This window comes from Vanellus vanellus (genome assembly GCF_965231255.1).
Source record: "Vanellus vanellus genome assembly, chromosome: 6".
Taxonomy (NCBI): Eukaryota; Metazoa; Chordata; class Aves; order Charadriiformes; family Charadriidae; genus Vanellus; species Vanellus vanellus.
In genome coordinates this window covers 59,767,456-59,783,862 of record NC_138911.1, presented here as the reverse complement: position 1 = coordinate 59,783,862, position 16,407 = coordinate 59,767,456, and the positions used below count along the sequence as shown (strand labels likewise).

Below are 16,407 nucleotides of genomic sequence, written 5' to 3'. Positions count from 1 at the left end.
CCTGTCTAGTGTAGGAGCTCAAGTGTGAATGTGCCAGCTGTAAATATTTTAAGAGGACCAAGGAGCAGGACCAATCAACCTGAAAAAGTTCCTGCCTTGTAGATTACCTTACGGTATGATGCTGAGAAGGCTCGGCATCTGGAACCAAGCTGCTCTTGGTTCCTCTGCTGGAGGAGTTGGTGTGGTGGCTTCTGCTAAATGTATCCTCTCTTCCTGTTAAAATCTTAAGAGAACTCTGAGGAGAGAGAACGGAAAGTAGAGATGGATTTTCTTTATCTGATTGTCCTTTGAGGAGCGGCAGATTCTGCTGAGTTTCACCTAAGGCAGTTGCACAAGAATCTAAGAGAAGTTGGGGCCTCTAAGCAACATCCTTACTGTCACAAAATTTCCTATGTACCAGAGCCATCTTCCTTCTTCCTCCCTGTTACTGCTCCCATAATGTAGTGGATGTTTAATTTGTTTTGTCTGAACTCCTTGTTTTAATATTGTCATTTGTATTGTAGTTGGATGCAAGTGATTCAAGCTCCAGCAGCAATCTTTCACTTGCCAAAGTTAGGCCAAGTAGTGATCTTAATAATAGCACTGGACAATCTCCTCATCACAAAGTTCAGAGAAGCATATCTTCTAGCCAGAAACAGCGGCGGTACAGTGATCACGGTGAGCAATTCTCATTTTCAGTGTTGCAGAACATAGTGACTTCCAGTTCTGTTTGGTTTCTGAATTTGTCTCCATCCCCCAAATGTAAGGAGGATGACAACTCACAGCATGGTGGTTAAATAATTTACTGAATAACTTTTTTTTTTTAAATTAGTTTTGTCCTAAAGTCTTCAAAAATGGCTTCTAGAGGAAGGCTGAATACACCAACTTAATTTTCTTATTCTGCCTTGTGTCATCCCTTGCATTCCTGACTGCTGGGAAAGTCTTGTTACAGAAATTGAAGAGAATGTTGCAACCCCCTTTTTCATGAAAAGCACAGCACTCCTCCCCCATGCTCTTGTATGTCTGTTCAGCTTTTGTTTTCTTTTGACACTAGTAGGTCAGCTTGTGTCTAAAACTTGTAGAAATGTCAGTTTGCCAATATTTCTTGTTTCCTGTTTCCTGAGGGTAGTGTCACTTGATTGTCCTGCAGGAATTAAATTTCTAAAGATCAGTGACTCAGACAAACTTGAAACTCTTCTGCTTAATGAGTGTGCAGGATAGTAGCTTAGAGTTTTCTAAGTATCTTAAGCGTCTTCCTGCCCAGACTCATAAAAGGAGTCTGTGTTTAGGTCAAGTACATTCAGACGTTGCTTTCCTTGGGGAGTCTCCTGGGATGGTGGTTATTGTGTTTTGTGATGCTTTTTAATGTATTTATATATATATATGTTTTTATGTATGCATTTTTATGTGTGTGTATATACATACACTTCTCGATTAATTCTTATTACAACACTAACTACAAAGTTGATGTATCTTGAGACAGTAGAAAACACAATGCTGACATCTCCCCAGGCTTTTCCCAGTGTCCAGGAACCTATTAAAGCAGGAGGGAGCTTGGGACTGTTGAAGGGGCTGCTTCATTCTCGGGTGTTCTGGCACACCTGGGGAGGCTGGTGGCAAACCACCCCTGCTTCTGGGCTGTTGCAGGAGCGCAGTCCGATGGTCGTTAGTGCTGCTGGTGTTGTGTCACCAGGTACCAGTTTCAGGAGCCCAATTTTATCACAGATTGGCTTGGACAGTGTGTGCCAGCTTTGTGCTAATGAAAGATCCTCTGATTTGAATGAGAGTAAGTTACTTGTTAAGTGTCTTTAAGATGGTTCTAAAGGTTTTTTTCCTACCAAGCCAAACCAATGCCAGCACTCAAACACCAGAACACTCCATTAAATTCGTAATTCTTTCATGGAAATCAAGTAATATCTTCACATAATTATTCACATAATTGTCTGTTATTATGGCCCTTCTGTCCTTAGCAAAGTAAAAAGAAGAGAGTTATGTATCTTTGAATTATAATATAAGGGGAAGCCTTACTAGAGTTCATTTGAATATCAAATCTGTCATATTTTATTGCAAAATGGGGGGCCTTGCTTCAGGGTATTGTGTCTGTGTGGCGTCGTTGCCTCCCTTATGTCCCCTACACCCTTAAAGAGGGGAAAAAAAAAAAGTTTGGAAAGTGTTTTGTTTTTCACAGTACTGTCTTCTGAAATATGCATATTTCAGTAATTTAAATAATCACCTTTTTGGAAATCTGATTCCCAGTGTTAATTATTTTGATTCTCATGTGTCAATGCGTTTTCATTGTAGTGAAAAATAGATACTGAACTTCTGAGAAGAAAAATCCTTTTCCTGTTCTTCTTCCTTGTGTTTTAAGCTGGACCATCCATCCCCTCAGTAGTGGCATATCCCAAAAGAAGCCAGACTAGTACTACAGACAGTGACCTCAAAGAGGAAGGAATTCAGTCAAGAAAATCCAGCAGTAGTGCTGTTGCAGGAAGAGGAATTGCACCAGCTAGTCCAATGCTTGGAAATGCCAGCAATCCCAATAAGGCTGATATTCCTGAACGTAAGAAAAGTTCGGCTGTTCCCAGTGTAAGTAGAAACACTTACTTACCAAAACCATGAAATGTTTTTGAGGGGTGAAAAAGTGTTAAACCTGTGATTTATCAGTGGTGCTGATTTTACTTTTCTTTCATCAAAAGTAAATGTAGGTATCTCATACTATTGCCTTTTTTTCCCCTGCATCAGTCAGCTGCTCAGGTTACCTCTAATATTCCTGAAGCAGTTAGTAGTTATTAATATTAGCACTATTAGCTGTTGGTCAACAGACATAATTTAGGTATTAAAAAATCATTTAAGAAAAAAAAAAAGAGAAAAGAAACAACCCAAAGGCTGTCCCCTGAAATTTCCTATGAGTTATTTCTGATAGCAGCAGCTACTCTTCTGTGGCCTCTGTAAGGAGAATGAAATCTGTTGTTATAGTTTCATGTGTATAAGAAGCCACCTCATCTTTATTCTCAAACAGGCTATTCCAAGTCATAGTTATATATATTAAGATTATCAAGGAAATATAGCTCTAAAAACAGTTGAAAGTTGTATTTCAACCTGTGTTTAAAAGCAGCGCGCCTGGCTTTTGTCCTTTTGGGCGTCCCCCACCTGTACCTAAACCTCAGCCACAAAAAAACCCCACACACTAAGCGCATAACTAGTGATCTTACAGGGTCAAGCAGTAGGCATTGTACCAAAAGAAAGAAACTCCTTTGTTTGGTTTGGCTTCAACTTGTATACTCTGTGGTGACTCCCTCTGAGGCAAAGTTGGAAATCGGTTTTCACGTAGTAACTCTTGAATCTTGTCATGTTTAGTTTCTAAAACTTTTGGATTTTGTACTGAAAAACTTCCTTCTTTATCAGAAAAAATAATTTCCCAGTTCTTTATTCAACTTGCAATGGAGTGATTTTTACTTTTTTTTTAAACTTATCCCACAAAGCTCATATTTGGTCATATGCTCAGCACCATTACCACAACAAATGGGAACAAAACTTCCTGAGCTCACAGCTTTTTGACAATCTGAAGCAAAAGAAGTAAAATAAGATTTGTCTTACTTTTTTGGCTCTGTATTGTCAGTTGGCTCAGTGGCTGATAGTGACTCGGCTGGAGGATTTCAGCCAAAGAGATTCCTTGGAAAGACACATCTTCTACTGTAGCAGCTGTTATTCATAAATGTGAGCAAAAGCTCAAGAATTTGGGGGACCCTTGTAACTTTTGTGGCCCCCTGCCCTTTCCCTTGGTTTTTGATCAGATTTTGTTTCTTCTTAAATGATAGTTCTTAGCTGCTGAGTCTCAAAATGGTAGGAAAATCAAATCAATTTTGTCCTACGTTGGACTTTTTAAAGTATTGTTTAGTGCCTTATTTGAAAGTTTTGCATCACAGTTACAACATGTTTTACATTTAGGATCTTTAGTATTTTGATCTGCTATTCTATACCACTCCCAAATCCTGGGGATTTATTCCAGTAGTCTTATTGCAAATTTCTTACTACTGTAGCTGACATAAAATTTGAGCTCATAACCATAGGATACTACCCTCTTCTGATTCAGTGTGCAACTGAGCTTTTACAAGCAGTGGTACGAGGTGGTGAACATGGAATCAGACTTGTGATGTCACTCAATTAATTAGTGATTCATTAATTAGTTTAAAATTGTCTCTGTTTATAGCTCTATGTCAGACTGTGCAAACTCTCTTATTTCTCCCCACCCCCCGGCTAGACATTAGTCTTTTGCTTTCTGGCTGTTGGGGATGGAGGAAGCACTGACTTTTTACACAATTTCTGGAACTGATTAGGGAGTTTTATTTCTTACAGTATTGGCATGCCTCTAGAAGGAAAAAAAAGATATTGGAGTTACCATATTTGTCCTGAAGTTGAAAAAAGTAAAAAGTTTGAGGTGGAGAGAGTTTGTGTTTTCACTGAGCACTGAAGTCCTAGAATCAGTAACATGATGAGAAAATCACTGAAGTGACAGAAAAATACTGTTTAAAAACAGTTACTACTTTTGAAAGATACAGCGGAAGTAGTAGAACTGGTCCTCGCTGGAGACCCTTAGCCAGTTGTGTGCTGCTCTTATTAAATAACAAAGCTTACAAGCATGTAAGAGTTGTGCTTGTGGATCAGATAGCTAAGTCTGGGGTTGGAGTAAGGTGCTCCAAGCTGTACTTGTAAAGTTGACAGTCTTTAAACTCTTGCAAGATAAATAGTTCTGCAAGCTGAACAAGTGCACATCAGAAGCTTCAGGTTCATCGGGTAAATACCAAATTAATAACAAAAATGTGCTACAGGGGTTGCATAGTTAGCAGCAACTAATAACTCCTTGTTTATTACTCACAGCTTTGGATTTTTCCTCAATGCTTGTAAGAAGGCTGCCACAGAGCCCTTAATATAGCTTTAAGAAAACTGGAAGAGGAGAGTAGATGATATGTTTGTAAAATCGTTTAGGACCGAAAAACATACGAGTGCTCTTAAGTAAATAGATTGGTTCATTATTCTAAGTCAGAAGCTGATTCTTTGGAAGTGTTTCATCAGTTCTCGCCTTGGTGTCTCTTCATGTGAAAACGGCCTGCCTAAGCAGTGGGCACAAGACTCTATAGGAAAAGAGGAGGACTCTGTACCACACGTTCATCCTTTGTGCTGTGATTGGAGCTTGTGCATATGCTCAGAAGTCTCAACATGTGCTTTTGCGGTGTCAACACCTCTTGCAAAGAAGGCAGATGGTGCCACAAGGCTGAACTTATGCAGCTGACCCTAACCCTAGGGGTTGTCATTCCATCGGGGAGCGTGGTTGACACCAGTTCCAGGCTTCCTGTGCTGTGCATCTGTGCAATTTAGTCATGTCCAGACATTAATAGTCTGTAGATTGGCTAAACAGAAAAGTCGTAGCTGAAGAGCTTCCTTGATGAATCGTGAAAGGTCGTATGCTAAAAAGTGTAAAGGCCCCAATGCCAAGGCAGTATTCCTGCTAAAACGGAAACTTGATATCTTCAAATGCTTAAATTTCCTCTCATGACCTCTGAAATCTGAGCCAAACAGAAAAAAATGTATACTGATCCTTCTGTCTTTGCGTTCAGAAAGAGCTGGGAAGGGGCATCTTAAGAGTCCTCTGATTCCAGATATGAATACCAAAACTTGTCCTCTCCCAGACCTGAAAATGCATAGTCTTTAAAGTTTGATCCAGCACAGAGGTTGCTGTCTTGTCTTTCTAGATGTGCAACATCACAGTACATTTTGATGTTATGTGGTGGCTTGTCAAGGGAAACAAGCATTTAATGTTCTAAGGGAGCAGGTGTAAAGAAGTAAGCCACCCATTATCGTGCATATTCCTCACCAGAAATACATTCAGATTTTGTAGGTGCTTCGTTCTCTAATATATTCAGGAACACAGAACAACATTATATGAAAATATTAATATGCAACATATAACCAAAACTTCACATTAGGTGCACAGTTTCATTACTAGCAAGTTTAGTAAAGAGGAGGAGTTTGCACAATGACAAATGTCAGAGGAAAGTATAAGAATCAATGTATTATTTAAAATAAATGAACAGATTTGAAGGCAAGGGGATGTGTAAGGAATAAAGTACAAGGAAAGGGCCAGGAGGACTTCTGCTGATGCTTGGCTCATGCCTGTCCCTAAGGAATATCCAGTGAAGAATACTTGAGAGTCCTTGAGACAACTACGTACTACTTATGATTTAATTAATAGTTCTGCGAATCTAAAATACTCTTGATACTCTTTGTACTTTTTAACACCAGAAGGTCATGCAGTTCGCTTCTCATTTTTATGTGTACGTTCATGTGAAGATGTGCAACAGGCCAGCAGTCTTTTAAACAGACAAGATGGCTTCATTGTTAAAGCTGCAGCTCAGGGTTTGAGTTCCCCGAGACTCCTTGTATAGCAAATATTTTGCCTTAAGGCACTGGTGAACCTTTTGCTGGTTATTGAGAATATTCCACTTTAACAGTTTTATTTCAGGTTCGGCAACAAAAAAGGTTTGGCTACTCTCCTTTTGTGCTTGAACTTTTTTTTTTTCTTTATCCTTTTTATCCTTCTTCCCGTGATTCTCTCTGTGACCATTTATGTGAAACCTTTTCTTAATGCTATTTTAAAAATCCGCTGAATTTCCCTTGTCTATCATAGCAGTAATTCTTCAAAGAGCTCCAAAAGGTTAGTTGAGCATGAAGTCCCCTGCCTGATTCTTAGTGGCCATCCTTACTCAACATGTGCTTATCCAGGTGCTGACCGGTCATTCCCTTAAGCCAGCCTCCTTCAAGACTTTCCCCAGCAGTGATGTTTAAAGTTAATAGCCTATTTTGCTTCCTGCTTTGCCCCGTGATCCTTTTCTTTAAAGACAATTTTTAAAGGATTTTTCCAATTTCCAACCATGTGCAGTTTCCTGTGTTATGTTCTTGGGGTGGGGAGTAAAAATCTAAGGCTTGCCGGCTTTTACTTCCTCTACAACCTGGGGTGCATGTTTATCTGGACCACCATGCTTTTCCTACGGTAATTGCATCTAACATTTTATAATTCTGTTATCTGTGAATTACCTAGCTTCTCAGTCGTTCCTGGAAAATTGACCGCCAACTTGGGCATATCTCCACCCTCTTTCTCTGTAAAGACAGAGGCAAAGTAATTCTATTTCTTTTCTCCCCTCTAAAGTAAGGTCTGTAGTTTAAGTTCCCCTGGTTCTCTTGTCCTCAATGTATTATACTTGTATTTAAATGTATGTTTTTAAAAATGTCTTATTAAAATTCTCTGCAATTTGTCTCTTTAATTTCAGTTATTCTTCCCTTTTTTTAAAACTTGTCTAGTGTTTTATAGTATTTTAATATTTAGAAGTTCATGTTTACCTTCCCATTGAATTTTACCACATTTGTTTCTTAAGTCTTTGCTTTTCCTATCTTGTTTAAGGGTATGATTTTAACTTAAAGGAAAATTCTACAATCTACAAGTGGTAAAGTATTTCAAAAATAGGCTATAAAGACATAGGCTATCCAGATGTAGATGAATGCTATACATACTGAGAACTTGTAATTCAGAACGTTGGTAATTAAAAACTTTAAGTGATAATAATTTTGAGCCATCAACATGAAATACAAGAACAACTTGTTAGAATTATTTTTTCTGATTGCATTATTCCTTAACAATACTGGGGGGTGTTTGTGTATTACCTTATTGAATTATTGTAAGTTTTAGAACTGTGTAGAACTAGCATGAAGTAAAACAGCCTTTAATTATATGTCGACTTAACCCCAGAAAAGCCTTTTGTGGGGAATAACAAGCCTATGTTTTTTAATTGTAGAATAATACCGCCCCTGGAGCAATGACACGGCGCAACACATATGTTTGTAGTGAAAGAACCACTGCTGATAGGCATTCAGTGATACAAAATGGCAAGGAGAACAGGTATATGAAATGTCTTCCTATGGTGTATGTCCCTTGTCTTCACATTTCCAAAAAATTATAACGCCTTATTTAAAAAACAGTAATATTCTAGTGTAATTCTTAATGAAAGGTGAGTACAGATCTCTGGTTATGGAGCACCTGTATGTATGTTGGGGCTTTTTTCTGTGCTTAAGTCATACAGTCTTCATACTTAGAATGTAAAAGGAAGAGCCTAATTTCTGGTCAAATACATGTCATACTTGTACAGCCTTCATCTTAAATCAGTTAACTCCTGTGGCGTGGCCAGACAACATATGCTTGCAGAAGAGGCTTGTTCAGTGTCAAACTACAAAGTCCATCTCTCTTGGGCCATTGTATTTTTACATTTCACTCTAAACTGTGCTTTGTTAGGATTATTTGGAATAGCGTTTTTTCTACGAAGTTTTTCTGAGCAAAGATGAAACAGTGATAGGCCATTGTCTTGGACTATAAAAACATTCTTTACTGATATCCTTGTAGTTTAATTGCTTCCCAGTATTTACAGAGCTCATCTTGAGGAGGGAAGCACTGATACTTCCAAATTCTCAGTTGAAAACAGTCAGAGAAATAACAGCTTTCCTCTTACTTTAATGAATAAAAGCCTGACTGGAGCATGCAATGGAATTGGAGTTAACCAGTTCTTGTGTTGACACCATAGCCGTATCTTGTGCCATCCTTCCCCATCTAGCACAGGCTGAGGAGAGCTGTAGAAAATGAATATGATAGTGATCATAGACATTAGGTATAGAGTAACACTTTTGAAGAATACCATCAAATTTCCTGGCTGGCTGAGGTGTTTTAAGTTCCAACCGACACTTTTTTCACAGAATTTTACTGGTCGCAAAAGCTGGTAACAATAAAGTAGTTGACCATTGCCAGGAGAGTGCCCAGATAGCTAGTACTTAATAAAAATGCTTAAGCTCGGAGGAATGCTTACCTCTCTCCTACTCTTTCCAATTTTCTCCACCCCTTCCTAATCTTATGATATATTGTAAAGGGTGGAAAGAAATTACTTTTCTTCTAGCTCGTGTTGAAGTTGGTGAAAGATCTGCCATTTTTTGCACAGAATTTTCCACCTTCCTTTCAGCAGTTTATAAGGAAGAGTGGCAAAGTTGTGATGTTGAATGGAAAGTCTCTCTGTCTCTTGTTTGAGCCCTGGAACCTAGGGATAAAGAACATGATTTTGACCCTGTCTCTTCCTCCTAGCTTTCTGCAAACTGAAAGTGATTAAGGAAAAAGTCAAGTATAAGTTTGAAGAGTGCCAAAAGTCTAGCTGGCCAGCTGGGCCTGCAGTCAACTGTCTTGTGAAGTACAGCACAGCTATTTGGTACTGTCTCTTAGTGTGTCTGTCTCAGCCTTCATTGATTAGTCCTTGTTCACGTTACCAAGTTTGTTTAGATTAAAGCTCACCATTCTTTCTTTGATTTGATACGTCAATAGCTTTTTTCTTTCCAAACTCTCTGAAAAATGAACCTTTCTGTCCAAAACAGTTTTGATCAGATTTGATTACTCGGTTTCTTGGTTTAATAACATTTTTGTTCATCTTTAAACTAATATCTTTGCAATATCTTGTCTACAATGTCTTTATTACATTTTTAAAACGTTACTAGATATTGTTTACTAGGAATGTGTGGGATTCAGATGTCCCCTTAATTTAGGAGTAACTTCATATTCCTTTTGAAGTTGTTACTATATTTTTTTCTCCGACTTTGAGTTTCTCAGCAAACTGCTGTCTTTCTCGTTTGTCACATATGGGCATTATATTAACTCTGTTTTATATCCATAATTGGTTATCCTTATGTAACTTGCCTTTTATTGTCAATATGGTATCTAAACATCATTTGCTTATCCTGCAAATTTTAGTCCTATTTGGGTCATTTGAAACATCTAGGCATTTATATTTTCATTGTCAGGAAAAAAAAAAAAAGATCTTCATAGCTTTTTATCATGTATTTGTGATTACCACTTTCATTATTCTTTATAGAGTGTTAAAACAAGAACAGATGACGAGAATGCATTGCTAATTGTTCTACAGTTGGAGACTTCTCATTGTCTGAAATGCTTCAATGCTAAACTGCACATTCATTTTGGCACCGTTTCAGAATTACTCTGTTTTGGCACAGAATTCAGAATTTGCGTCTGAATATATTTTGTTGCTGTAACTGGGCAAAGGCTTGACTGATCACATGAAACACAGGGACCTTTAATGCAGGCTAAACAAACATGGCTGTCGATGGGACTGGCTCTTCAGAAAGAATTCTGCCTGCCTTCAGGTGTTTCTGTAGTATCTCTAATATTATTGCACTCTCATCTTGGCAGAAAGTAACTTTAGAAACTTGTCGTGGTTTTTCTTCTGTGAAGCAAGATCTGAAGTAGAACCCAGGCTTTGTATAAATCCAAGGTTTTGTTAAAAATGCTTTCTGTTCTTTTGCAACGTCTATTGGTGGCAAATGTTAAAGGCAGGAGTAATTACTATAAATGATTTGTTACAGATTTGATTTTGGATTTTCCACGGCCAGTCAGATACTGACTGTGACCCAGTGAAAACTTGAGAGACTTGCCTTAAAAGGCAAGATGTGTGCATTCAAAGTCTCTGTTATTTCTGTTGAGAAAGTGTTCAAATGTTCCCTGTTCTGTTTTTATCTTGCACATTGAACGCTGAGAAGGCACCATTTCTGAAGGTATGGAAACTTTGAAGAATCGATAGTCAGCTAGTTGACTTGATGTTGGAGAAAGTAGTCTTGAAGACCCCATGCCAGACTGGTAGAAACAAAGGGGTTTTAGGTTGCACATCCCTACTTCAACACATTGTGGGACTGACACAGGCATTCTGCTGGAGATCACTCTGTTGGCTTTCCTCCAAAGCCTGAGCATTAATTAGCGCTCTTGGGGACTCATGAAACACTCGTCATAATGATAGGCAATTGCTTTAAATTATTTGTAACAAAATGATTTACAACAGCCTCAGATTTTTAATAAGCCTTGGCTCTAATTGGCGAATGTTAGCTTGCTGTTTCTGTCTTCCCAGGCTAGTAATCCAAGGAAGCTGATTTCTAGCAAAGCTTCAGAGGAAGAAATATAAATGCTTTAATATGTGCTCTGGTACCTTATTGATACCTTTTAGCTATCACATCTTTGGAGGCAGGTGACTAAATAAAACTCGGGTCTAACATGTTGTACAACTGGATTCTTTCTCCTTTATCTTTTGTGACACATTGAGATGAAAGGAGCTAGAAGTGATTGAGAGGCTAGTGACCAACTATTAGGGGATTACTTGACTTTGGGGTATTGCTTTTGAGATGAATGCTCGTTTTCTTATAGTTTCTTAATACCCTGGGGTAATGTAAAAGCTGGGCTGTGTAGCAGGCTTCGTTGTAGTAGTGGTTGTAGTTGGCATCCTGCTGGATTCGGCATTGTAAAGAGATGCATGCATGACTCGGAGTTTTCTAGATTCCGAAAAGTTAAAAACAAACCAAAAAGAAGTAAATTTTGCTAAGCATTTTAGCCAGCAGTTCTGATGTCTGAGCTGTGAGGTGTTTTCTTCTAGTGCTTTGAGAGCTAAGCCCGAGAAGTGGGTCAGCTGATACTTGTAGCTGGACTGGCATTCTCCTCTCTGAAGTCTGACATACCAGAATGAGATAACAGGACTTGAAGTTCACTATGTGTAGCTATGAAATAACTTGGAAGTGAACATGCAGTGTCATGAAACTGTTACTGACAACTACTGGTTTCTTAGCCTTGGACAATATTTCTGAATTAAAATTGTCTTACTTTTAAAGCAAACTTGAGATGAATGATATACGGTGTGGTAGCCTGAAAGGCCCGATACACATTGTGGCCTCTCAGTTTTCTCCTGTCCTTATCATTACTAGATAAATGAAGGCTGCAAAGAGTGTTTTGGCCGAAAGAAAGATTTCATACTCCTGTTTTAACATATTATACAGCTGGCAGCTTACTGGCCATTCTCCTAAGACAGCAATGTAGACCTTCTTTCAAAGCCTGAATGGTGATTTGGAGAATTTAAGGTTTGTGGCCAAGCATTATGAGATGCTCTTCAACAGTGGTACCTCTTTCTTCAGAGAACATTAAGCATTATGCATTGCCTCCTACATGTACAGGTTGAGTAACGGTAGCCTTTTTGATTGGGCCTCTCTGGACTTGTTAAAGATCATAATATTACTGTTTTCGATTGTGCCTGTGAAGTCCCTCGGTTATCAGATGCAGCTCAAGATTTGACAGCTTGCCCAGCTTACATTGATTTCTTTTAACACAGATACATTCTGAAAACAAAGTAATGGAGCCATCATCATTTTTTTGGAAAGTGCAGTTAGTGGGGTTTTTTAATGCGTTTTTTAATGTTAAGAGCAATATGAATTACATCAGTGCTTTATACTAGTGCTTTGGCACAGAACATTGAGTTATTCAGGTTCTGTATGTCAAGGAGGGTATTACTGGAAACTAATGCTAATGGTATGAGAATGATCACTTTGTAGATGTCAAGTGCTATACTACGGATGCTTTTTAAGGGGAGCGTAGAGTAGTTACTGCTGTTTACATAGAAGAGGGCTGTTAGAGTTCATGTTCTTTGATAAATCAGTTAATAGAAGGAAAAGTTTGCTTTTTTTCTATGCAGTAGTTTCTTGTTGGTCCATCATGCTCTTCTTTCTGCCTCTGCCTGAACCCAAACCCCCTCACAGCCTGACAGAAATGTTCGCTTACGCAGCTAGCCCTGCTTCAGTTTGTACTACATCCTTCTCCAGTGTTCGGCTGCGACATCAGAAGTCGATGTCCATGTCAGCCTCTGTGCACACGAAGATGATGTTGCCTCCAATAGACAATGGCGCAGATAACTTCAGGCCTATGTAAGAACCTGAAATCGTTGTGAAACTAACTTATACCCACTGCTTCTTAACTTTGTGCTGTGGAATTTTAGTCCTAGACTGTTCTAGTATATATTGCCCACAAGATGTGTGTTTCCTCATTTTTTTTAGTCTTGTTTACATTTGTCTTGTGGTGTGTCAGGCTGTCTGTGACATAATCCTGCAATAATGAACCTTAACTTTTTTCCTAGTGTTAGGAGTATTGGACATTCCCTATTGTCAAAGTTTGTGGGAGACTTTTTAACTGTGTATCCTGAAGGACTTCACTGCTGGGAGCGGTTCACTTGTAGAGAATTTTGTGTAGGATACTTTCAAATTAGTAAGATTTTCAAAGATGGATATATAGAATGTGGAGGGAGAGACACTAAAGTTACCTATTGCTTCTCTTTCCTGGGAGGAAACGTTACTCATCTATTCTTTTATTAGGCTTCTCGGTGAAACATTGCGCACCTAGTTTATCTGGTCTTTTCCAGGATACTCCTGTTGCATTTTTCTGCCTATGTAGGTTTCTGTTTCGGCAGCCTCTTAATCCTAACTTCTTACGAGTTTTGATTCCATACAGTGCTGTAATAATGTTGATATTTCCAACCCTGGCCTATATAAAAGTGTCTGCTTATGCTTTACTGTAGAACGTAGTGTTTTGTGTTTCCTGCAGAACCGTAGTGCTTCTGTAAAGAAGTTCTAGCGTTGTTTTTTGTTTTCTGCTCTAGCACTATTCCCGATCAGAGAACTCCTGTTGCTTCAACTCACAGCATTAGCAGTGCAACCACACCTGATCGTATTCGTTTCCCCAGAGGAACAGCTAGTCGGAGCACTTTCCACGGCCAGCTCAGAGAGCGACGTACTGCTACCTACAACGGACCGCCAGCATCCCCCAGTCTGTCTCATGAAGCAACACCACTCTCACAGACTCGAACCAGGGGTTCCACTAATCTATTTAGTAAACTAACTTCAAAACTAACACGAAGGTAAGCCTCTTAAAATGGTAATGCAATGTTTCCTTTTTATTGGGTAGTAGACATACCTAGTAGTTCGTTGCTTAGGTTGTTTTGTCCACATTCTCTGATTAATGGCTTAACAATTTCCACAGCTTAAGATGCACTGCCTTATGATTTTTTTTTTTTTTTTTTTTAGTTCTTTTTGGTTACAGATGCCATTTGTTTTTAGCAGTTGAATCAAATGGGATAAAAAGAGAGACAGCTTTGTCTGTGCTGTTTCTTCTGTGCTTGTCGTCCTCATGTCTGAGGTACAGATGCTGCAGAGCTGAAACATTTCAGCTCAGTTCAGAAGCTGCTCTCTCTGACTGCATGGTCTGTCAGTTGACAGCATAAACTAGGATCCCAGTCTTGATGTTGAATGTAGCATTAGAAGGTCAGGTTGTGTTTCCCAATCATTTAGACTTAATATTTCCAGAATAATCTTGCTGGCAACACACGAATAGGTTACAGGTGAAGGGTAGGGGCAGGACACAAAAGCATCTTTTGGGAGTAGTGCTAGCATAGGCCATATTAATATAATGGCAGTACTATGGTTTCAGTCTAGGCAGGAGTCTGGTCAAACCTTGAAAAACTTACTCCTATTTTGACCTTTATTTCAGGTGTAGATTCTGGTTTTGGTGTGAAGGTGTGTTGGTCTAGCCAAAGCCTAGCTTAAGCAGGTGTTCTTCCTGCACTAACAGTTTTATTCTAATTTGACTTTTATTTTCAAATCCATGTATGATTTAAATTAGTTTCTACAAATCCTAAAATTGAAACCCACCTCTTTTCCTTCTATATTTAAAACTTGTCAGTTCACATACCACATACTTCAGACCACTCTGATATCTACAACTTGTGCTCACAGAAGTGAGGGTTTGTTTATCTTTGCCTTAAGATAATCTCCATGCTTTTGTACCCTCCTCATCATGTGAAATTTGTTTTGGAATATATAATTCTGATCTCAGCTTGCTTGCTTTTGTTTTGGGCTTATGTCACATCAGCACCAAGCCATTTCCTTCCTGTCCGTTCAGCAACTATACGTGCCTCCATCTCAGCATCCTCTTCATAGTCTCCCATTCCTACAAAGTAATGCTGAGCCAAACCCCAGTTTTTCACAGCTGGACAATTTCAATTCAGAGAGTGGCTTTCTTTTAAAATGTAGTAGTTCTTTTTGTGAAAAAACGAAAAAGTGACAGCCTAGCCTTTCATTAGTTTCTTTCCCTGCTCAGCTCTCTGCCAGCTAACACTTCCCTGGGAAATATGTTTCTTCTTTTTCTGTTGAGAGATAGGAGATTAATTTGAATATTTATTTTCTTTTAAGAACATCTGCTTTTGTCAAGTGAAGTCTTAATCAAACACATCCTTTTGGCACATCTTTCTTTCTTTACTTTTGTTTGTAATATCCTTACTTAATTTTCCGTCTGACGTTCCAAATGTGGACACTCAAACTGTGAACATGCTTTTCACTTGTGCTGCTGGAACATACAATTTGTCATTGTGTGTCACTCAGTTGTTTAGGCAGCATTCAAGCTTCTATCATTACCTCCAAGTTTCAACTTTTGCAGTGCAGTGTGGTTTTCTTAAAGAATTTTTTCCCCACTGCTTTTAACAATAGTTTAAATTCCATCCGGACTTGATTAAATAATGTACAGTTGTAACACAATAGCACTGTTACAGATGGTTAAGTTTGCACTTGGAGGACCTCTTATGGTTGGGGCTCTGTTATACTAGGTGCTGTACAAACTACTGAGGAGGTAGATAGTCCCATCAAAACAGAAGTTTATGGTTCTTCTCTGTAAATAAATTTAAAAAACCCTCAAAACCTGTGAATTTATTCTAGCATTATCTGGGGGAGATCAGAATCCTTTTGATTTAGTCACTAATTTTTTTTCTGGTGTAGGCAATTGTCACAGCTTCTGCCACTAAATTAACTAAATATTTAAAGCAGTTTTTGGCACAACATGTCTGACCTAGTATTATGAAGGAAGGAAGAAACCTAACTCTGAAGATACTCAAGATCTAATTATGGTAGATTTTTGCTCTGTATTTGAAATACGTGAAGAAAATCAAAACATCTTTTTATGTGACCTTGCAGATTATGAGTTGTAAAGTGTTTTGACACCAGTACATATTTTAATTTGTAATAACTACTGGTGGCATATTTCCCAGAAAAATTAAGTTTGGAAATAGTAACGCTAAGATTTTGACTCTTCAGACCCTAAATCAACTGCCTATTCTCAGAATGTATTGAAGTGTAATTTCATTGTGCATTTTAAATGAGATCTTTTTGCATGTTTCGCTCTAAATGGCTTTTTCAATTTATTTTGTACCAAACTTTTTGTTAATTATTATTTTGGCTTAATTTCTTTTAGAAACATGTCATTCAGGTTTATCAAAAGGTAGGATTTATTTATATTTAAAAAAAAGTGGCTCCTGCAATTAACAACAGATTTGGCTTTCTAGCCTTGGTTTTCTGAAAACTAAACTTCCTGCTGAGAACTAAATACTTTCTCTCTTGAGAGGAAAGCATAGAATAAATCCATTAACTCATGACGATACTTAAGAATCTGTGGCACCTGTATAACAAGATGCTACGCATGCC

The 16,407-nt window shown here is 38.3% G+C and overlaps 1 protein-coding gene across 5 annotated transcripts in view; it reads left to right on the top strand.

Annotated features, from left to right (window-relative positions):
• The window catches only part of MARK3 (microtubule affinity regulating kinase 3), a 65,448-nt gene that overhangs the window by 38,995 nt on the left and 10,046 nt on the right, over positions 1-16,407 (top strand). For 2 of the 5 annotated variants that reach the window (XM_082485991.1, XM_082485989.1), the window contains exons 13-17: positions 504-657; positions 2,348-2,565; positions 7,827-7,930; positions 13,539-13,796; positions 16,178-16,204. In XM_082485991.1, the coding sequence (XP_082342117.1) occupies positions 504-657; positions 2,348-2,565; positions 7,827-7,930; positions 13,539-13,796; positions 16,178-16,204 (761 nt within the window). The remainder of the gene's footprint in view (positions 1-503; positions 658-2,347; positions 2,566-7,826; positions 7,931-13,538; positions 13,797-16,177; positions 16,205-16,407) is intronic. The other 3 variants (XM_082485992.1, XM_082485990.1, XM_082485993.1) reach the window with 2 other exon arrangements.